This window comes from Hippoglossus hippoglossus, chromosome 21 (genome assembly GCF_009819705.1).
Source record: "Hippoglossus hippoglossus isolate fHipHip1 chromosome 21, fHipHip1.pri, whole genome shotgun sequence".
Lineage (NCBI taxonomy): Eukaryota > Metazoa > Chordata > Actinopteri > Pleuronectiformes > Pleuronectidae > Hippoglossus > Hippoglossus hippoglossus.
Window position 1 is genome coordinate 20954101 of NC_047171.1, and position 24528 is coordinate 20978628.

The window sequence follows — 24528 nt, forward strand, 5'->3', positions numbered from 1 at the left end:
ACAAAGTGGAATTTGCATGCTATGTCCCCTTTAAGGAAAACATTCACTTACATCACAACTACAAACAATCTCAAGAAGAAAAGTGAATTAGTGAATACAGAGTTACCTGTATGGAAAGATATCAATAGAAGTACATGAGAACGTGTTTTTTTTGGGTGAAACCACTTTTTGAAGGCGAAGTTGTAAAGTTGTTTTTTCCTGTGTGTTAAAGAATCAGCATGAAACTGTGAAGCTTCCCTCTTTCCTGTCAAGTCTTGCTCCGAGCTCTGGGGCTTCAGACTCAGCAGAGTAAGAATGTGATTTTAGCCTGTCACTGATGACATGAAAACGTGTGTGTGTGAGTGTGTTTGTGCGTGCGTCACAGCTGTGTGTTGGTAGCATGTGTCAGCTCCTGCTCGGAGGTCGACCCTCACATCCGCAGGGAAACCTTCCGTCTGCTGACAAATGGCTTTTGAGCTGACAGAGATATTGTGTGCATGTATGTGCACCTGCAGTGTGTACACATGTGTGTATGTGCGTAATCGTGTCAGAAAGACTGCAGTATCTTACCTATCCAACAAACTCGTGTCTGCCTGCCTGATCACATGTTTCATATATACACACTCATGCTGAAGCAGTTTGCTTCTATTATCGCCCTGAAATGTTTAATTCCTCAGTTTGCACACACACACACACACACACACACACACACACACACACACACACACACACACACACACACACACACACACACACACACACACACACACACACACACACACACACACACACACACACACACACACACACACACACACACACACACGTAGCAGTGTGTTGTCCAGTTGGACATGTTGCAAAATAACGTTTTACTTCCGCCAAGGACGTTGTGTTTTAGTCCTTGTCTGTTTAATTGAGTGTTGGTTGATCTGTGTGTTTACACAAAAACTACCCAACGGATTTCCGTGACACTTGGTTGAACTATGGGAGATGAGCCAAAAACAAAACCTATAACATGATGGCGTGGATTCAATCTCAAATCTCACCTTGCAGATTTCAGATAAAATCATCTGCTCCCTTGCACAAAACACTCTATATGTGTGTAAATGAGTGTGTGTGTGCGCGTGCTCCTCCTCACCTTTTTGGTGCCCTCCCCCTCCATCTCAGGGGTGCTTGGCGCCGGAGCCCAAAGCATACTGGGAGCGATGCAGACAGACAGGTTGAAGGCGTTCATCTGGTTGTCGAGGGCGTTGCCTTGGATACAGTGCAGTATGGCGATCACGTGTCGCAGCAGAAGCAGGTTCTCGCCAGGTAGTAGGTGGAGCAACCTGAGAGAGGGAGTGATGAGGAAGAAACGGAAGAAAGAGAGGAGGAAAGGATGGTGAACGGCTGGTTCCCTTGTGTGTGTGTGTGTGTGCGTGTGTGCGTGTGTGCGTGTGTGCGTGTGCGCGTGTGCGTGTGTGTGTGTGTGTGTGTGTGTTGCCATGTCGCCTCCTGCTCTCTGGCTCCACAGGAATTTCTCAACTCACATTCTCATTGTTTCTTTCGCGTTACTTGTTTTTTATTTTGCTAAGCAAAAGGAATTCTGTTTGTTGATGTTGGATGTGAAGCTATGTGCCCCCTCTCCCTCTCCAACTTTCTCTGTGCAGACGTAAACAGTGTGTAATTAAAGGAAAAACCAACAGAGTGCCACAGTGAGGCGTTGAGCCGCCACAAGCCTCCACAGCACACGTCTTCAGGTCTTTTCCTTTAATTTGTCACCAATCGGCACAATGAACGTCTGTGTGACTTGTTGTGTCTGAGTGTTTGCTGCAGCAGATGATTGGCACCAAATAAGTTGTTTTTTTAATTTAGGATTGGAAGGGAGCGGTTCTACCTCTGGACAGCTTGCGTCCTCTCCTCCCCTCGGTCTCCCTCCATCACGTCCATCCACCGCTCGTACAGATCCACACACAACAAGCTGCCCGGGATATTTCGCAGGAAGTCCTGTGTGGAGAAATAAAATCACAAGATAAGATAAGATAATGCTTTATTATGCCGTGTTGTAGCAGCAACGGGAATCATAAAGATAGTCACTTAGTAAAAGTAATAAATAAGAACAAAAACTTGGAAATACATAAATTGAAAATATGGTGAAACAAGATTGCACATGCATGTGGTCAACTGAGATGAGATAATTAATGGAGATACAGTATTGGAATTAGCTAAATTCAAACATGTCTATCATCATGATTGTTTTCTATATCAAATACCTATTTTATATTGGTTGTTTTACTTGTTCTTTAGCTGATGGACTGAACTGTGTTTGATTTTTGGTTGTCTGACTTTAAATGTGTTTAACTGGCATCCCTGGATACAAACCTGATAGTTAATGTTGAAAACAGATCTTGAACACAGATATCAATATCTGAGATAGTTTTTAAGTCTATAAAATGCAAAAATAATGGTAAATTCCAAAGTAATGCCATGAAATAATTAACAAAACCCACATTTTTATCCAGCAAAAGTTTTGTATTTTCAACTCAATAGAAAAATTAAAAAAGGTGATATCTGCATGAAACACCTTTAGGAGTTAACAGAAATCACCATCAAATCCTGGATACGATTTTTAATCATTCACAATGTATCAAAGATACTATCACTGTCATATTATTATCATATCATCTGTAAGGCTCCCCACTTTTTAAATGAATTAGAAAACATACAGCGTAAAGCCCAATATTCATGATAAAAACATAATTTTAGTCTGGAGCAGCCATCCGTGTCCATTCTGCAAAAAATAGGTTAAAGCCCAAAAAAGAGTTAAGATGAATCATCCGTGTAAAATAAATGTAAAAAAACCCTCCCAGCTGTTCTCAGGATGCTCCGCGCTGCAGCGACTGTTCGGCCTGGATGTTGAACAATGCTGCACCTTGTGTGTGTGACTGGCAGCCTGCCGGGCTGTGCACAGACAGATTATCCTGTCTGAACTAATGTGACTTTGGATGCACATCAGTCGCTCCTGCTTTCTGTTGTCTGGCTTCAAACGAGTGAGACAGAGCAGACCTGTGTGTGTGTGTGTGTGTGCGTGTGCGTGTGCGTGTGTGTGTGTGTGTGTGTGTGTGTGTGTGTGTGTGTGTGTGTGTGTGTGTTACCTTGAAGACGGCGGCGATGATGAACACAGACTGGTGTGAGATCTCTGGGTCCTCAGTCCCACTGTCCAGTCTGTCTCGAAGCTCCCGACAAGCTTTGGCCCCGGCCGACCGTCTGAAGACGCCCCGGGTGTAGGGCCCCTCCAGATACAGGAACACCAGCATGTCCTGGAGGAGACAGTGGAATTAAAGTCTTCATTAATAGAGTCCCTTCATATTATTCTCTTTACCAATAATCTGAATTGAACCGCATTCCATAGATGTACTATGTAAGAAGATTGCTTGGTTTATTTTTGCTTCATCGTTTCCTAAAATCTCTTCAGCCTGACCTTTGAATAAGTATGATTTATAGACATTACTTTATTTTATTCACTTACTTTATCTATGTTGTAAATTGTATTCCACTGTATCCGTCTGTAAATATTATTATTATAGGTCTTCATCCCCTTTTATAAACTTTTGTATTCATTGTTTTTCATTGACTTTGAGCTACACTAACCTGCGCAAATGATGCCATACAAATAAAGTTGGACTGATTGATTGATAAAGGAGGAATCTGTCTGGTGAATTATATTCTGCAGCTTCAAATGAGCTTTTGTTGCTTTTTAAATGAGAAGAAGGAAGAGAGAGGAAGTTAAAATCAAAAGGATTAATGTTGATCCAGTTTAGCGTTCTAAAATATAATTATATAATATAATATGATCACAGAGGATACATTTTTTCTGAGTGTACATCACATCTCTTGTAATTCCAGCATGTGCGCTGCAGTATCAGACAAAAGCTCCAAAGCTTCCCACTCAATCTCCCTTTCTGCGGCTGTTATACACTGTAGACCCCAAATCATCCTCCAGACAGGTTCCAGAACTGGTGCACATGACCTCTACTGGACTCACCATGACGGGCTTGGGCAGGCCGTGGTCTGAAGAGCAGATGGAGCTCAGTGGTCGTCCGAACAGCCGCCCCTGAGTGGGAGAGATGGAGGTCGGGGAAAGGGGCAGGCTGTCCAGCTGTGTGTTGGAGCCTCTCCAGAAAGGCCAGTTGATCAGAGACCTCTTCCTCTTAAAAGACTTCTGCTGACCGGGCTCTGCAGGAGGAAGAGGAAGAGTTATGAAAGGTGAGAGCTGAAGGCGATAATACAGGAACATTCAGCGATTCACCAACCTGTAAAACTTTACGTGTGTTAGCTGTTTACATGATGTTTATTTGAATCTAATGACAGACCAAAAAGACTATGAAAAATAGAAAAAGAAAGATTTATAGACCCAGTGTGTGTGTTTGCGTGTGTGTGTTTATCTATATATACATGTATGGGACCCTCTGTGTGTTAATGCTTATGACTGTGTGCCCCTCGTCGAGCGCTGCCACGTCCCACCTGGTTTTGTGTTTACGTGTCTACAGGTGTGTCTTCACCGCTTCGACATTTTGACATAACAGCTCAGCCTGTTCCTGCAGTTATGAAACTACAAACTGTGTGTGCACTGAAGTGTATCTAACTTTTCAGTGGCCACCCTGAGTATTTTCCTTAAGTCACTACTGATACCTAGTATGGCCTATATGGTTGCCTGAAAGTGTACTTATTGAAATATTAATATATATTTGTATTATTAAGAACCTAATTTAGTGACATTTAAAGGAGGAATGCTGTATTAAGTGGCTGTCTATCAGTATGTGGAACCCATATCTCAATATCGATAAACTGATCTCGCGGCTTCAGGGTTTCGTGGACTGAGCCCAGCAGCCGGTCTTTACTTGCCGTGGCTCATTTTGCAGTTAAGGGAGGAAAGCTGCAACTAGCATCCATTAAACTGGATGTTTGCTGTTACCAGCAGTATCCACAGGTGCCACCAAATCTACAGGGAGTGAAATCTGCAAGATCTCTGCTTAAAAGTGAGAGAGAGAAAGAGACACAGACGCACTGTGTAACACAGAGACACCAAAGAATCTGTGATTGAGAGAAACATATGCAGACATGCCCTCACGCTCCAGAGAACCATTTAATTTGAAGAGTGTGTCTCTGTTTATCCGTGCATGTGTGTGAATTATGTATGGGACCCTCTGTGTGTTGAGGCTTATGACTGTGTGCCTCTTGTCGAGCGCTCAGCGGTGCCATGTCACAATGTCTACCTGTGTTGTTTGTCGTCTGTCTACAGGTGTGTCTTCAATGTGTCTGCATGTTCTCTGTGACATAACAGCTCAGCGTGTTCCTGCAGTTATGAAACCACATACTGCGTGTGCACTGGCACGTATGAAGATGAAAAAGAACAGCAAACATTTCCATTTAATCTCATCCTTACACAAAATGACAAACTGACAGCAACACGATTCAAAACCTGTGGGACCAAGTTTAAGGACACTGCAGCATGGTGGCTTTCTACTTCTAGTTCAAATACCTTCAGTAGAGTTCATTGACAATTGATTAATTAGATAAAGGAGAGTAATTGATTAGTCAATAAAGATAACTATTGAGCCAAATACCAAATATTTGCTGGTTGCGTCATCTTAAAATGTAATTATTTATTTTTTTATAAAATGGCTAAAACAAGCTATTTGAAAATGTCACCTTGGGCTCATGAAACTTGTCATGAAAAATTACTCAAACTATAATGTCACTCGTTAGAGCTCATACCTCCTTCCAAGTTTCGTGGAAATCTGTTAAGATCTTATTGTTTAATCTTACTTACAAATAGACAAACCGGGTGTGAAAACATGACCTCTTTGGCAGAGCTAATAAAGTGATGCATTCACTCTGACACATCTGTCAAAACTTCTGTCATCAGTAAATTTGTAAGCAGCAGTAAATCTTTCAATAACCCACTGTAGTAAAGATTTAATTGTGGCAACACTAACTTTTGCCAAGAATCTTGAGATGCCTCATTGATAACACAAGTGATTGTGATTTATATCTGAGGGCGGTTCTCTCCTAACGAACGAAGGATTCTTTCTGTGGGTGGAGGACGCACTCGTCCAAAAAGGGCCCCAAAAGAATACGTAGCATACCTCCCACAGAATCCATTATTTAACGATCTGCCATGGCGTCATGCCCAAATACACTCTGGAACAAAGTTCAACAGTAACAGAACTATTGCCGTGCTCTGGCACTTCTCAGCAGGCCTCGCCATCATTGAAACAACATGACCTCGCTGTTAATCAGGCGTTACATCATTACAGCGCTTTGGTGAGGAAGAGTTTTAGAGACGGGGAATGAAACATAGACGAACCACAAATAGTCTCCTGCAGGCAGATTAAAAAACAGGTGCTGGATGCTGTATCTCTTTGCATGCAATGAAATAAAGGATCCGGTTCGACTATTTCAGCTGTACCACTCTTTAACGATTTTAACTACAACCAGGTTCTAAGTCAAACCTTAACCCACCTTATCTGAATCGTTTTTGTAGCAGATAAAGGAGTTTAGAAGGAACTGACAAACACCGTCCTGATGATGAAGAAGCCACAACAGAAAAAAAAAAAGGTCAATGTGTTTAAATATGTGTCTCATAAACTCTAGAGCAAATCAAACAAACAGAAAGTAAACTTGTACATGTCCTAATAACTTCTGATTCGTGTTGGTGTTCATCGTTAAAGTGTAAAGTGAGCGACATGCAGCAGGGTCATACATCACTGTACAAGGTATCTGGGCTGCCACTGCAAAATGAACGTAGTAAACAGTTCGTGGAAAGTATTAAAGTATTAACCGAATTAACGCACATGAGCAAGATTAAGTCAGTGAGAGGTTATAAACAGTTTCGATATATTTAGGGTTGTTTGGCCTACCTGGCTTAATTATGGGCATGGAGTAGTTCTTGATATTGAATATTTTTGGTAACAGCTAAAATGTGAGACTGTCAGGATGGTGAAGGGGTTCTGCGATGGCTGCCTTTCAATACACCCACACAATCGTTAGCTTTGAGGTTCGGGTGTGAACCATTAGGCCTCTACGCTGGCGGCGCTGCAATGGAGTGATTACGTAAGGCGCTGTTGCACTTGAGGCAAAGGAATCTGAGGCGAAGCTTGTGGTTGGCAAACTGGAGCCTCCTCGACTGGAAAACACACACTTTTCCTCCTCGACTTGTTTTCCTCTAAACCTCATCTCCTCCTTTTTCCATCTGTTTCTCTGTATCCACAGCTCGTCATCGCGCCTGTCCTCCGTCCTCCTGTTTTCACCCCCCCTCCTCTCGTTTCTGAGGTCCCCCTTTCTGCCTGTTCCTCTGTAAATTCCTCATTCTCCATCTGTTATAGTCTGCGTTTCTTTTTCCTTCCCCTCCTCTGACCCTTCAGACTTACTCAATAGCTGTGCCACCTCTCTTCACTTTCCATCTTCCTATTCTCACACTCATTCTTCCCTTCTGGGGTTTCTTCCTCTTCATCTGTCAATTGTTTTTCTTATTTTGATACAGAGACTGTCCCAACCCCTGCTGTCACCCCTTGCAGGCTAAGAACTCCATTCCCACCATTCTCGATGTCTCTTTTCCTTCTCACTGTTGTTTCATCATGAGAACTAACAGCAACTGACTGTATGTTTTAGGGTATCAACATTGACACAAAGAGAAACTGTCTTTGTAAGTGAAACTCATTTTGAGTCTGTATCCTCCTTCGACTTCCCTAAATTTACAGATACGTCCTTGACACTGGCCAAACACCTGCTTGGAAACCGCCACTTGTTTAAAACCTGTTGATTGTTTGAGGTTAAAACCCAGCAAGACTAATTGTTATCTTCTAATAAGAACAAATAACGTTTTGTTTGGAAGCAGTTCTACTAATAACTAACTAATAAAACAAATGCATGTTGTTTTCACTGGGCCAGTTTTATATTAAAAGAATAACAGAGAGACCGCCCTGCAGTTTGAGTGTACATACATTTTATTTCCAGACTGAAATCTAACCCATTAATCTTTGAGGTGACAACTGGGCAAATTTGAAGCAATTTTCCAACAGGCAGGAATAAGATATCATGTTCAAAGGGTCAAAAACATTTTGTAAGGCCACCGTGACCTTGACCTTTAAACTTTGGAAACCCAAATCTAACCGGTTCATGCTTCAATCCAAATTAACATTTGTACCACATATGAAGAAATTCCCTCAAGGCACTCCTGAGATATCGTGTTCACAAGGCAAACATTCTGTGGTCACATCAACCTTGACCTTTGACCCTTGGCCCCCAAATCGAATCAATTCATCCTTTAGTCCAACTGAATATGTGTCCTAAATTTCAAGAAGTTCTCTCAAGGCGTTCTCAAGATATTATGTTCACAAGAATGGGACAAGATACCATGTTTCCTCTATAAAATTCCGGCATCATTCATATGACAAACATATATTTTTATTTGTATTTACTTCAGACTGCTTTAACAGCAACAGAATTAGTCCACTGACAGTAAACTTAAACAAACACGCTGCAGACGTTACTGCCTTTAAGTCACCCACATATAAAACTGCGCTTGATTCTGAAATATTCACGTTTTGTTCTGAGGAGTATTTCATGATGCCTAAGGTGTCGTAATGTATCTTCATGAAAAGGTAGTGGGACCTTCAATCCAGTCTCACCTAGAAGTTGAGCCTGTCCTGGGGCGACTTTGCTTGGTTTGAGGATGAACTGGCACTGGGTGTCAGGAGGGAGACACTGGTCCAGCAGCATCACCCCTGGACAGTCTGTGGGACTTGTTGGATCCCCCCCTCTTCCGCGTCCTCCGCCGTTGCTCCCACCGTCCCGGATGTGGCTCATCTTGATGCTGAAGGGAAACTCATGGCCTGCATGAGAGGTCAGGGTGCAGAGGTCAGAGGGTTTGGTATGTGCAGTCTGCGCATATTGCACGGAGCCGAGGGAATAATTAGCATTGATGAATCAGCGATCCAAAATTAGGATGTTAGAATTTCGGTGTGAACTACAGAGCAAAGAATTATGGAGAGAAAATGTCACAGAAAAATCACAGTGACAAATAACTCACTGAAACGCTCTCAGATGTTGAGTTTTTTGTGCTTGTTTAGCAGTTTATTTATATTCTCTGCTATAGTAACGACTACTTTTCTACAATGTCACAAGACAGATGAGAAAAGATGTTTTTGGTTTAACTTTAAGGAACTTAGAGTGAATTCTTTAATTACAAGCATGTTGTATGGAGAAAAGGGAAAAGACTGAAGGGAAAAGACTGTGGTTCTATAATAAGACTGTTTTAAATAGTAATGTATGTCAAAGACAGGTGGGCTTACCGATTAGAGGGTACGGAGGGTCGTCTTTACTGGAGCTCACCCACAACCGGTGGTCTTTAACGCAACCCTAGAAAAAGAAAAAGGGAATTGTAATGTAAATTAAAAAGTTATGCTTCATCATGTCACTGCAACTTCATCAGTGAACATTAGATGTTAATTTCAGTTTTTTAAATCCTCTTTATTTAGATATGGTGACATAAAAATTGCTGATATAAAATCTAAAATCCTACAAATTTTGTGAAAACATCTAAAAATCACATTGCTTTGTATAGATGCCTAACACACGCACAATGCTTTTCTATCCGAGAGTTTATTGAACCTTCCACAGTCACTGGATGATAACAAGTATATATGGTCTTTACTCACCGATATGCCAAACTGCTGCAGAGCCATTCGGATGACATCAGTGGTGCTGTCGTTGTTGCTGACAGCGAGCGTCTTGGCCTGATGGGAACATTCCGGAAACATTAAATAAACATCAAGTTGTTTGTGTGTTAATAAGTTACAACACAAAATATATTAATGTCTCTTACACATTAAAGAGGAAAGACGAGAAACTTACATAAGCACAATTTCCAATATCCTTTGCGAATATCTTGAGTGGTATGGTCTTAGGGTCGTCCTTCTCTTTTCCCTCAATTATCCGACTAAAAAAACAAAACAAAATAAGAGGGTTGGTTTTAAAAAGAGCATTTGAATATGCCATCATGTAAAATATCAACTTCCTCATCTTAGCTGTAAATCTGTATTTGTAATTGTTTCATATCTCATAAATTAATCTCATAACATTCTTTCTTCTATCTGTTCACACTGTGATTAAACTAAATTACTTTGCTGTTATTAAATCACTTGTGCTCCATCTGATCTTTTGTGGCCTGCAAATTAAGGAAATCTCATTTGCAAAATAATAATTAAATCACCAAAACAATCGAGCTAAACGCTTCAAACAGAAAGTAGCGGGTGGTTTAACCGAGCATTTACCTTTTGATGAGCGCCAACCACTTGTCCTTGTGCTCCTCAGCGCTGAAGAGGACGACAGAAAGAGATGAAGCATAATCAGAAGAGTAAATCGTGTATAAAGCAGCTGTCTCTTTTTTCTCTCTTATGTAACTCTGGATGGGTAAAAACCACAGACCTCGCCCTAAGCTATGCATTGCTATTAGTGGATTCCAGGCGTAAGACATTGTAATAAGATTGAATAAAGAAGAATGAATGTGTGTATTCCATCGTGGCAGGAACATATAAATTGAAGTATTTGCATGTGAGCTGCACGTTTGTGCCTGTTGTGCATCTGTGGTTGTCTACTCTAGACTACTCTGGTTTGAGGAGCCTTGTGACTGAGAACTCCCTTAGCGCTTGAGAGTTTCAAGATTTTGGGATTGCATGTTCAGTTATAAATTTCCTTCTATTAATATACGTCTGCACCTCAGGACATAGTGTATGTGTAATATGTTTAGTGTGCTTGGTATGAATGACATGCAATGGATGCCATGTAAGCTATGTAAGAGGAAAATAAATTGCATTGAATGTCTTATTATTAAGTATTACGATAATCTGGGAAAATTGAAACTAAATCTAATTTTCCCGGGAAGCGCACATGTGTTTTTGTGTGTGAGTAAGTGTGTGAGTGTGTCTATACCTGAAGGTGGCCGCACAGTTGTAGGTGGGCCAACCCATGACAAAGCTCCTCTCTGTGTTAGTGCTTCCTTCACACACCACCTCGATGCAGTTGGCCGTCCACATCTCACACACCCGGACTTGGGCTTTCACTTTAAAATGAGTCGGAGACCTGCAAAAAAACATTGTGTAACGGGTAAATCCTCACATTAGAGAAGCTGGAATCAGCAACCATAGGATTTTCTGTTTAAAAAGTTAACTAACTTCTATTTGTGCGCTAGAAACCCTAGAACATATTTTGTAAAAAGCTCACACAAAAAATTAAAGGTCCCTTATCAAGGAGTTCCACAAGGAACGTACTTAGATCCTCTTAACTTCCAATTTGACTTAGTTTTTCATAAACAGCTTCCATAAACCACTAACATATGGCAAACCTTTAAAAACACTCAATATAGAAGCAAAATATTAAAAGTCAGAGGTTAAACACAGCCACGCTCACGACTTCTGTGATTATAGAGGGAAAAACTCCAAACTCACATGTGGAATCCACACACAGATATATAGGCACAAAAACACACACAAAAAAAAAATGACTGTCTTCTCCATCTCTCTCTGTCAAACACACACATGCCAACACACATTCCTCCAACTCACCCTGTGTTCAGCCACAATGTAATAAAACCAATTATGGCTTATGCTCTGTGCTGGAAGGGTCAACTCCGCCCACTGGCACATGACTACCAGGACAGACCACAGAGGTCCCGCTGTGTCTGCACTCGGGGTGTATGTGTACAGTAAGCACATAAGTGCACAGAGCAGAAGTCTGTTTCCGTCGCTACATGCCCATGTGTTTATATGTGTGCATTCGTGCATGTATGTGTGTGTTTGCTGACTTCAAAAACCTCAGTGTGCTTTTCAAGTGACTATTTTTGAAAGTGTGTGTGTGCAGTTTGTGGGTGGGGAGACCCATACTGTAGGCCCAAGTCAGGCCAGTGTAGCTTTGATCCGAGCCAGGCTTCATATGGATTTAATTGGCTGGGAAATAATTATATAGTGGAGAAAAATGGGGCAGGCAGTAATGAAAGGAAGAGGGGAGTCAGGGAGGAAGAATGGAGTGAAAGATGTAGTCGCTCAAGACGCGTCTCCATCTTCCACATATTATTGTTTGCGAAACTAGGCGCAGCAGATGAAAAGTTGCGTCTTGGTTTCTGAAATTTGTCCCTCGTTTTATTCCTGTTTACGTCTCTCCGTCTCCATTTTCCATCTCACTCACACAGCCACAAAAACATACACTCGTTTCTTCTCTCTGTCATTTCACAAGACACGCAAAGGAGCACTTACTTGGCCTTGGCGACGAGTAGCGTGTCCGTGAAGAGAAAGAGATGCCTCTCCTGAGTCTGCAGGCCCGTCTTTAGCTGCGTTTGGGCGTGTCCCAGGAATAGGCGGCCTGGACACTCAGCCAGGAACGCCTGGACGAGGGGACACGACTCTGGGCTTACTGGCGTCAGGCAGCTTTCCCTGGGGCGAAAACAATCCAGAGTCAAACACACAACACAAAGAATCAAATACTCTATTGATCCCCTAAGGAGGTATTTGTGGTTTGGAGGCATGCCTCTGATCAACAGGTTTCAAACCGCAGCATTGGGCTCAAATTCTCTTCACTCCCCTCAACAGCCATTTAGCAAAGCACTGGGCCCCTGAATGCATCAAAGCAGCTGACAGAAGAATGAGGGACTGAAAGTGCAGGAATTGATTGTGAGAGTATGAAATAACTCAGGAAGCTTGATTCATTCCAGTGTTTTTACAGTTGCTGCATTTGAACTAAAGGGGATTTTCCAAACTCCTCCAGCATATGGGAATAATGGCACATCAGCAAGGAGGTAGGTAACAAAACGTGACGTGCATGTTGTGGTGAACCTAACATGAAGAAAAAACAGCTTGTGCAGTTGGGAAACAAAGTGCAAAACTGTAACACGCACCTCATTATTTACTGCATTTCTTTCACTGATTCGCCACAGTTGCAATCATACACATAAATAAAGTGCTTTCAATAAAGTAAATGTTGGACCCATGGTGCAATTGTTTGGCTACAAATAATGTTGCATGAGCTGGTTGGACAAATATGTTAGACATTATTTGCATGTGCACAAAGATGGCTCTATTAGGTCAAACAGTTGGAAAAGGCAGAGATGGAACAGAGGCTCCTTCCAGCATCAACAGGACTTCTACTATTATGTGTGAGGTAATAAGTGATGGTCTGCCATTCTATTTTGCAACAAGATCCATGAATTATTCTCTGAGAAAACAGTGAAACGCACTAAAACTAATTCATGGATTCCCCCCTGATCTAGGTCTGCACCAAAATTCAATGGGTTCTTCCCTGACCGAGCGTCTGTCCGCCAGGTTTCGTGAGAATCCGTTCGATTGCTTTTGTGTAATCTTGCTTACAAACAAACAAACCAACGAACAAAGGGACAGGGGTGAAAACATAACCTCCTTGGCAGAGGTCATGAATCGTTCATCCAAAAAACGTGTCTGTTACATCATCTATTCTGGCTCTTTGGTTCTAATTCGAAGCTTCTATCTTGCGTCTCTGCTGTCAATATGTGCCGCTGATGGACAGATGTAAACTGTGGGGAATTTTTGGAGGAAGAGGAAATAGTTTGAGAGCTCCATCCTTTCCTGTTTACGCTTCTCTAGCAGATAAAAGACGTAGATCTCTACTTACACACACTTTCTATCTCCGTCTCTGCCTCTCTGCGTATACAAACATTCACACACTCTCACGCATGTACACACCCACTTTTTAACATACTTCTCTTACAAATGCACATCCTAGGACGCACCCCCACACACACAGTTCTGTTTGTAACCCCTTCCACATAGAAGAAGTAGTCCAACTCTTGCTGGGAGGAAAGAGAAGTTCAAATTCGCTCATACACCCAAATCCTTCCAGTGGCATTGCGTAAGTGATTGGTCACGTAATTATTAACAAAGAACAGACGACCACGCTGGAGTGCTTCCCTTTTTCGTCTGTCTTTGTGTGCCATCCAAATATAAATCCAAGGGCTGCTGAGTGAATTCAATTAAAAGCGATGAATGTTGCCAATTAAGCGTTGAGGCCCCGTGGGATAGAAAGAGTGGGAAAATGAAGATGAAGGATGGGTTGAGAGGAATACATCCGTTTCGTCTTTCTTTTATTTCTCGGGTCAACAATACTTTACTTTATCAAGACATGGCATGACAACATGTTGCTTTAACAATGACAAAATTGCCTGTTGCAAAACAATCAGCTATTGTTCCTGGAAAAGAAAAAAAAATCTCTCCATGTGGTTTTACTGTGAAATGAGTTTTTACCCCCCTTTGAAAACATGTACACAACCACCAGCCCACTACTCTAAATCAAGCATTTCTTTATTACTGTATCAAAGACATGGAGGCTGCAACATGTAAATCTTAATTTTCAGTGTTGACTCTTGCAGCTTGAAGTCATTTGGGGACATGACTCTATTTCCTTCCCCCCTCTGCTCTTTCTCCAAATTTTGTCTCCAAAGAACTAATAAAGTTCAAAATGAGTTTTCTCCAGAGTCTTTGATATGTGACTAATTCCGCATCAAAGCTCAGCTCCTATTGGATTTCTCAACATGGCAGTGCCTGTTCTCTTGATGTCAGGCCACAGGACACCGCAGGACAGCAGGGGTGAGAGACCACATGCAAATGGGGTGACGGGAGGATTTTTGGGGGAGTTCCTTGGTGAAGTTGCAGCATGATTACAATCATTACAGAGCAAAAGTCTGAAAAACACATCCTTGTCTGTTCTTATTGTTGAAGCAGGTCCGGGAAATGCTCCTGTCGGAAGAGGCCACACACACACACACTCACACACACACAACCTTCTACACGCGGACAAACCTTGCTGTAAAGACCCTTTCACATCTCGCTGCCCCAAAATCTTCTGTATTCGCCGCACACCCCTCACTCCTGAATGTGAGATTGACAGCTGAGCCGGCCGCCCTTTGAGTCTGATGGATGAGCAGCTAATGGCTCCATTGTGCATCATGTGATGTTGATAAATCGAGTGGTCGTCCCGCCCGCGCATACATGGCCACCTTTGTCAAGGCACGGCTCTGTGCCGAGAACTGTTGACTTTTTTGAAACACAATGAGGGCCCGGTGTAGAAAAGACGCACACAGCACTGCATACTAATGTCCCCGCAAGAATATTTAAGTGGCACCAGGAAAGATTTGGATATAAAGGATGATGTTATCAGCGTAAATCACAAAGTAGGACGAGTCAAAATCACAAAAGAATTAGAAATAACCCATTTGATTCACTCAGTTGTTAAATGGGATGGGACAGATGAGTAAAGTTTCAGTCATGGACACAAGCATGATCCAACAGGTGTAAGTACGATACAACCTGAGGACAACAGCTGGATAAACAGCTGTAACTTTCTCTTTCTTCGCTCTCACTTATTCCCTGTGTATGTTTTCTTCTTCTCCAACATGTCTGTCATCCCACTTTTCTCTCAGTTCATTTCTGTGTCGCTCTCACTTTCTTCTTCTGCATCAAGCACATTTTTCCTCATCCTCTCATTAAATTTAAGTTTCATCAATGTTTTTAAGGATCAATACCTTAATAAACTTACTCATTGAAATAATTTCATTTAACATATTACACCATTCAGTCGCTGAGCAACGTCAACTCCGCTTACAACCCTCACCAACCCCCACCGAGTAGACGGACTCCCTCAGGGCAGCCATGACACACACTTATATAACTCTGCACATCTGGTCAGCTTTATTATTAACCCCACAAATGTCCCTGTGAGTGTTTGTGTGTGTGTGTTAATGTGAGATTCTATATCTTCTGTATCATCAGTTTTTTTACGAAATCTGAGGCCACCAACAGGTTTGAAGGAAGGAAGGAATTTTTGGAAAAAAACGTCAAATGGTGTGTGTGTGCGTGTGTGATAGTCTGTTTGTATGGCATTTATTAAACTTATTTGTGTGTGTGTGTTTCTACATGAGGATTGCATCACCGGTAGTTTGACCTCTTTCTCCCAGACACAGGCTGTACAGACAAGCAGCAACTGACAACTGAGAGAGACTGTCTGTTAACATGCAGATTAAAGAGGACGTCACTTTGCTCAAACACACGAACCACACCAGCCTGTGCCATCAACAAAATCCACAGAAGCTTTTGTTCCATCATTGCAAAAAAACTGCTGTTCACATGAAAACAAAGGTTTGTATATAAGGAGTTCCACAAGGAACATACTTAGATCCCTTTTGCTTAAAATATTACTACGTGTTCTTCAAATAACTGGGTCCATAAATTTCTGACATATAAACAAGAGTCTGGTGATGACTTCCTACAGGTTCCACATAGATCAAATGATCCAGTGTTAACATTTAAAATGCTGATTTATGGATAGAAAGCACGGGCAGCTAATGAAGCAAAGCAATCCCCACCTCAAAAAACATTCTTTTTTAATTCAATGAGAAGCTCATCTTCTTGTCCACGTTGTTTCATTAACAGGTGATCTCTAAATCAAATAAAAGCAGGCCTCCATATATTCAAAATCAATTTACTTTCTGTCTGTTTCACCCTTCATGTCTTTGAGGTTTCCCCTTGACTCAAATTGGCCTGAACCAACTTAGGCTGGACCAAATCGTTTCCGTATGCAAAGTGTATTGTCATCCCTGGCTGACACACAATGCCCTCTATATGGCCAGAGTAAATACACACAAGTACAGCGACACACACACAAACACACACACACACACACACACACACACACACACACACACACACACACACACACACACACACACACACACACACACACACACACACACACACACACACACATACACATACAGACAGTGGATGAGGTCAGAATAATGAAACTCTTCCCTTTTTTTCAGTCGGTAAAGGACAAGTGGCCAGGGGCTATCGGCCATGTTATCCTGAGCAGATCTCACTATTAAAAGCAGGATATGGCTTTTGTAGGAAATGTGAGTGAGTGTGTGTTCATGTACTTGTCGTCTTGTTCAAAGATCACCATAATTTGCTTATACTCCAGTTTAATACCCTGCACTGTGAGATGACGTTATACTTCTGGATAAGTGCGACAGTGTGTGTGTGTGTGTGTGTGTGTGTGTGTGTGTGTGTGTGTGTGTGTGTGTGTGTGTGTGTGTGTGTGTGTGTGTGTGTGTGTGTGTGTGTGTGTGTGTGTGTTTGCAGGTGATGTAAGTGGCTAAGCTGAAGGCCAAGGAGCCTTTCAGCTGATGTTTCTAATTAGTCTAACATTAAAACAAATCTAATTTCCACGCTGTTGTTATAAGAACAAGAGCAAGAACTTGAGTTTATGAAAAGATCTTTTGTCCTTAAGTAATTCTGTGCTTCCAGACTAGGTTCTTAAACAGTTGTGAATGTAGCACAAAGAGCTGATGCTGTTTATTGAGGTTGGAAGAGAAGAAACGATAAAAGTGTGCAAAGAAGAGATATAGTGAAAACCTTGTATTTCCCTGAGATGGTAAAAAAACTGCATTTATATTCACAACTCAAAGTGCTTTTGAATACAGTTGATGTTCAAGCGTGCACACAGACATCCAGACACCACCTGGACAAACGGGGAATCAAACCACTGACCCTATGATTAATGGACAACCTGCTCTACCTTCTGAGCCACAGCCACACTAAATTAGCTAACATGACAACACAGGGCTACAGGTTAGTGGTGTTAATTACAATTAATAAAAATAATCCTGTAAATATGTCTATATACCAATATCTGTTATATGTTGTTGTTTTTTTTAACAATGAAATCAATCAAACTAAGCAAATCAGAACTTAGATTTTTATGTTAAAATACATTTTTATTAATCAGACCAAAAAATGAAAAAGTTAAAAACACTGTTAAAAGTGGTGGGAATCGCAGGGTAACTCATGATACAATTCATGATTGAAGCGATTCTGTAATAATCTATTTTTAATTGCAATAGAATCATATAATACCTCACACTACAGATATATGGAACTGACAAACACAAAAAGTGCAGGAGTTGTGAGTGAGATATTACTGAACTAAAGTTACTTATGAGGAACTGTGCTCATGTGGTAGATGTGAAAGAACCCATGTGGATTTGTGGCCTCGAAGACACAAAACAGATTCTGATATAAGAGGAAAATCCTCCTTTAATTTGTGATTGTACAAAGTTCTCAGAAAGACAAATACCCGCTCAGTTACACTTAGGATGACAAACACAGGGTATAGGTTATTTCCTTCTTTTGTAATAACCACCTGAGCCAGGGATATTTATTTGGATAAAGAGAACAGTGGTGTTGCTGTGCTGTGAAACCCACTGCCAAGTATTTCTGGCACAACTGGTGTACCAATAAAAACTGTATTAGTAGCACTTTTTATACCACAGCTACCACAGCATGAAAAGCTGTCAAGACAAATTCATAACAAATAAAAGAAACCAAGGAAATCCAGTAACTTAATCAATCATCATGAAAATATGGAAATAACTGACATCACCTGCACAATAATCACGGTGGTGATCTTTCACCTTTACCTACTGTGAGTCACCTGACGACCACCACACACACACACACACACACACACACACACACACACACACACACACACACACACACACACACACACACACACACACACACACACACACACACACACACACACACACACACACACACACACACACACATCCGGACATTAATGAACACCTCACACGACATGAGAGGTGTTGACCCCAGATGAGCCAAAGCGGCCCGTACACCTCCTGATGAGATGTCAAAGGTCAAAGGTGACAGCTGAGAGTGTCAAGCCCTGGCTCCATACCTCCTGACTTGTAAAACCTGCACACACAGACACACACACACACTGGGCGGACTTGGACAGACTAAGAGACTGTCAGTCAGTCTCTATTTGTCTTTCACTCAATAGCTTGTCTGTCTCTCCCTCCCTCTGTGCTTGCAAGCAGAATATGAGTTGTCCTAACTTTCTTCTGCACCTCCCCCCCCACAAACACCCACACATGTACACACACGCACGCGCACACACACACACACACACACACACACACACACACACACACACACACACACACACACACACACACACACACACACACACACACACACACACACACACACACACACACACACACACACACACACACACACACACACACACACACAGCCCCAAGAGCGCTGACCCATTTAAAAGTGTGAAGAGTTTCCCTCAGCACTGGTCTAATGGTCCCGTTTCACAGTTCAGCAGCCCAACCTGACCTCCCTGTGCCGTCACTAAAAACTGCCACTAGCATGCACACACATCATAAACACACCAGACTGACACTTGCTCACTTGAGAGAATATGGTGGCAGATAAACCTTGATTTCAAAGTCTAAACGGGTTTAGAGTCGAAATTTGAAGTTTGAAACACCACCACATTCCTCCTGGTTTGATTCCATATGTTTCCATTAACGTCAAACTATTTATTTCTCTGTAACAAGAAGATTTTTATTGAAATTGGTAAAGTCCATGAAATTCCCCAAAAGTTGGCACAGGCAAAGAGTTAAGTTAAACAGAGTGAAGTTCCTGGTAAATACATGCTTCCCCTGAGAGGTTTTTAATGGCTTATTTCCGACCCTGTTAAAAGGAAGAGGAAAGGATTTGTTTGATAGTGGGCAAGGGTGATGAAAATCCTGATAGCTCTGAGAGAGGTAAGCATTTAAACCCCGCTCAAAGCCATGAATGAGCCAGGAAGGCCAGCGTTCAAAGCAGGGTGGGAAATAATCTGAATCTTCACATCATCTAATCATGAAAGTTCAAAAACTTCTTCCCACTTTCTTCATGCAGGTTTTTCTACTCAGTCTGGCGATTTTAGCCTGTGTAATATCTATGTATAACTTGCTTAAATCCCTGCGTTAGTAATTCTGGGACAAAATCTCTCTCCTTTAAACCGTTAAACCCTAAATCCAGAACGTTTCAGGGAAATTTCCTGTTCTGTGCTTGTCTGAAAACAGCTTATAAAACCGTTAACCTTAATCAGAGGAATCATCATTTATACAGAACGAATATGAAATAAACTCTTTTTCAAATTGCAGTTTTCTCCTGAGAGAAATCATCGCTCCATTGACAAACTACAGGCCAACAATGATGTCAGAGCTCCAGTGTGTGTGTGTGTGCGCGCGCGTGTGTGCATGTGCGTGTGCGTGTGTGTGTGTGTGTGTGTGTGTGTGTGTGTGTGTGTGAGCTCATACCTGGACGTGCTTCTCGATCTGGTAAGTGCTTTGCTGATGACCAGCGAAGGAGCCGACTGTCGTCTTTGGGCCAAGGTCTTCATCTTCTATGCAGTCAGAGAGAGAGGGGGAGGTTCAATGCAAGTACTGACTGAACGTGATGGTGAGCGCCATTTGGCATCCCATGATAAAAGACATTCTGTATGGTGGTTATTGAGAAGGAGGCCAAATGGAAATGCAGAGCACACAGCCAGCACGGCTTAAAGCTTGCAGGAAATACAGGCAGACAGGGAAATAGAAAAAACTCCATTGTGTGTGTGTGTGTGTGTGTGTGAGTGTCTGTTTGTCTAAGGAGTTTGCTAAAGAAAAAGAGAAGTGACAGCAGCCAAGAGGAAAAAGAGGAAGTGAGCGAAATCGCTAAAAGATGGATCCGAAAAGTGGGTGACGGACGGGGAGGGAGAGTGAAGCGAACGAACACGTCGTCTCACGGTGTTGCACAATGTTTACGATCCCTCGTATAGTCTCACTGTAACATGATGAATTACGTGCAGCCTCAAGTATGACAGTCATCCCCGTGGCAACCACAGCCATTCCACTTAAGGCTGATCTATTTACAACATTCCAAAAGCATCTGAGACATAAACACCCCAAAAAGTATATGGTATGGAAACAGTTGGAAATTCTAAAGTACGGATATGAAATAAGTCTCATTGTGTGGAGACTTATTGGTGTAACATTCCCCTTCAATAGAAATGTTATAAAGGCCAAAGTCACCACACCAAAGGAGGAGGAAGAGGTCATGTTTGAGGTTGGTTTTAGGACTTCATTACTTTCATGTAAGAAACTGTCTCAGCTGAATCTGCAGAGTCAGAATTACCACAAGCTTTTTGCCATTCACCCATATTTATGCAGTGCATCTATGAGAAGGGGCCATTTGGGCTTCAGTATACTGCCCAAACACTTCGACATGCAGAAAGGGAAAGAATCGAACCCCCGACCTTCTTTAGAGGGTGACCGCTCTAACTTTTGAGCCACAGTCACCCCATTCTTCCCATTCTACCAACTCTACGACTTGTGGGGTATTCTGACCTTAGTTGCATAATGTGGACATGTTTACATCTTAATCGCATTATAACGTCACGCTCTGCAACTGCTTGACGTCATCATCAGACTATGCTCTGTAACATGTAAACAGGAATATGAATGGAATATTCTACAAGCAACTACTCTAATCAGATATATCATATTCAGATTAAGGTCAATAGTCGGTAAATCAGATCATTGCTGTACATGTAAATCCTGAATTATCAGAGTATGATGAACTGTGAGCACTAACTTAAAGAAAACAACAATGTTTTCATATCAGTTAACAACACAGAGATACCATCTATACATGTAGCTGTCGTACATGTCAAGAAGCCTCAACATTTGGACAGAAACATGTGAAGAAAAACAACATCCTAGCGCAGGGAGGCATGTGGAAACTTTACACTTTACGTGACGATGAAGCGCGGCTCCAGTTACTCTGGAGGTGGCCGGCTGACAGCCCTTTATTCACAACTTCCCAAAGCTGAGCCGAGCGCAGAAACTTTCCAAACCACGGCCGAGTGCAGTGGGCCGGGGAAGTGGTGAAATACTTGGGAAAACATTAAGTCTCCTCATATAAAAACACGGCCGTGCATATCCTGTGTTGGAGGTGAAGAAATCAGACAATAACACAGGAACGGTCCTTGGAGCTACTGACTGTAGCTGTTGTAAAGGAACTATAAACCGTCACTCTTTGGTTTGGTTAACCTGAAGCAAAACTGGTAAAGTTATTACATCATTAAAACCCAATTAACAGGGACATAAAGTATACATATCTATATATAATTTGACATATAAACTTCTTTCTGCAGATAATGGCAAGACAATGAGCTTTATTTCAAGGAACAAAGGGCGGCTTTGATATTTAAGAATATTCATATAAATGTTTAAATAAGACTCAAAATTTGGACAATGGCTGACTTAGTATTTTATTTTTATTTTTCTTGCAGCATTTTAGCAGATATGAGTTCTACACATCCTTCTGAGATGCTGCAGAAAAAATACTCTTAAACCTTTATTTTAACATGCACTGGAGGGGGGCGCTGTTTACTACAAGTTCACACATCAGCCCTTCACTCAGAGCCAGTGACCAAAAACTGGTGGGGGAACTACAGTAACTGCGGCTTAGCTAAACCACAGAGTCAGAGGTGATGAATCATATGTTAAAACGAGGAGTTTAATTCTGTTGTTTAAAGAGGAGCCTAACTTTAGAGAGGCCTGAAATGCTGATCATTCCTATGTCTGTCTGATTGACAAATCATCACTATCAGCTCGTTATCCTGATCTGCTGTTTGGTTTCTCTTCAGCTCAGCGAGATACACATTTATTTGAGATAACAATGACTAACAAGAGACAATCCAGCGGATTTGAGTGTTTCTCTTGGTTAAAAAAGGTGTTTAAAAGTCAGAACATTTTAATATCACTATAAATATCTCAATGTAGATGGATTTTACGCATTTAAAATCAAATCCGAGTTTCACAAATGAGAAATCAGAAACACCAAATAAATGAATAGTGCCTAATCGTGGTTTAAATGTTCATTTGAAACTAATCTGATAAGTCTTTTAATTAAAACAGCTTTGATCACCAACGACTTAATCATTATCCAGTCCAAAAAACTGACCTGGTGTGAAGCAGAACCAACAACTGCAGATTTCCACGACCAGTGAGAAAAAGGGAACTTCAGTAGTCCAGCAGTAAAATATGGAAATAAGTAATTAACAACTCAGACATTTTACGCAGAAATCATCCATAGTCAGTCTTAAACTCACTTAAAAACATACACTCATTATTGAGGGTTATGTCATCGTCAAAATAAAGTTTCACGTCTCATAAGGGTCAGATTTGAATCTAATAATGTATCTCTATTGAAAGCGCCTGGAGTCTCTGTGCGTAAATACGCACAGGACGCACTGTGTCCACTGCTCCATCAGCAGAGAAGCGCCGCTGTTACCTTTTTGTTTTCGGTGGGCGCCTTGCTCTCTCCGGTCAGAGAGTCGGACCTGTTCTGTCCCATGGTCCCCTGCTGCGGTGACATGGTTTCCATCAAGGCTGTACACATCCACGGAGCCGAGCGCACCGACGGTATATTCCCATGATACGAGCGTAAATAAGTCCAACGTTTATCCGGCGAGGATCAGAGAGCGAGTCCGAGCAGAGCTCATGATGCCGGGGAGCAAGATGATGAACCTCCGGGAGATGAACCTCCACAGTGTGTGTGCGTGTGTCTGTGTGTGAGCGCAGTTTGTTCTGAGTCTGAGGTTGTAAAGTCAGAGGAAGTGAATCAGCCGACCACTGCTCTACCTTGTCAAAATAAAACAGGCGAGAATGAAAACCCATCCAGTATGAAACATTGTAATTTGTTGTTTTTGATCACCTAACTGGCTAGTTACCTCCACCGAGAGAGCTATGTTTTGACCACTTTCCATTTGTTTGTTGGTTGGTTGGTTTGTTTGTAGGTAGGATTATGGAAAAAAAAACAGAACAGCTTTCCACAAAACTTTGAGAAAGGATGCAGTCAGGGAAGCACACATACAATTATGGAGCATTGACTTAGTTTTTGGCTATATCTTATAAATAGTTCATTTGAGTGTGAATGAGCATCTGTTTGCATTAGAATAAGTTTTATTATACATTGCAGGAATAAGCTATTCGTCCTGCAAATGTGCTTTAATGGGTTCACAACAGGACATTAAAGATATACAGGTAATAAATATCCTTATGATTGAATAAAGAACTAAGATACAAGGAGCCTGACAGATCATGAAAAGAGAAACATCCAGACAGATTCAGTATGTGAATTATTTCTTAATGTGGGTGTTTCAAAGATTCATAGAAATAGAAAAAAAAAAAACAAGGAAATTATATATATAATTTTAATAAAATCTAGCTGTTTAATGTAATGCACCGTGTTTATAAATCTTTACTTCTTTTTGATTATGCTCTTTTCTGCACTTCCACTTTATAAATCACCTGAGTTTGTAGTTTTTTTGTATTAATTTTTGTTACTTCAAATCTTAAGTTGCAATCTTAAGTTGCAATGTGAAAAATGTTTGGATTGCAGCAAAAAAAGGCTTAATGAAGTATTTTTGTGTTTAATTTCATGTTATTGTGTGAATGGGTATTCTTTACGAGTTTATTTGTGCTTTTATTTTGAAAGCAGAACTTCCTTTTCCTTATTGCCTCACAGATATAAAAGCTTGCTCTGGTTTAACTCTTGATCCTGACTGTGT

The 24528-nt window shown here is 41.5% G+C and overlaps 1 protein-coding gene across 2 annotated transcripts in view; it reads right to left on the reverse strand.

Annotated features, from left to right (window-relative positions):
• Positions 1-24528, reverse strand: part of LOC117755053 (rho GTPase-activating protein 20-like) — a 56518-nt gene that overhangs the window by 10277 nt on the left and 21713 nt on the right. Inside the window, exons 1-13 of one of the 2 annotated variants that reach the window (XM_034574547.1) lie at positions 23250-23537; positions 20231-20316; positions 12273-12449; positions 10954-11103; positions 10296-10337; positions 9877-9961; positions 9681-9758; positions 9315-9381; positions 8652-8855; positions 4004-4194; positions 3114-3278; positions 1856-1965; positions 1118-1307 (exon numbers count right to left, since the gene is read on the reverse strand). In XM_034574547.1, the coding sequence (XP_034430438.1) occupies positions 1118-1307; positions 1856-1965; positions 3114-3278; positions 4004-4194; positions 8652-8855; positions 9315-9381; positions 9681-9758; positions 9877-9961; positions 10296-10337; positions 10954-11103; positions 12273-12449; positions 20231-20316; positions 23250-23357 (1653 nt within the window). In that variant the 5' untranslated portion in view covers positions 23358-23537. Of the gene's footprint in view, positions 1-1117; positions 1308-1855; positions 1966-3113; positions 3279-4003; positions 4195-8651; positions 8856-9314; positions 9382-9680; positions 9759-9876; positions 9962-10295; positions 10338-10953; positions 11104-12272; positions 12450-20230; positions 20317-23249; positions 23538-24528 lie in introns of those variants that run through there. The other variant, XM_034574546.1, reaches the window with a different exon arrangement.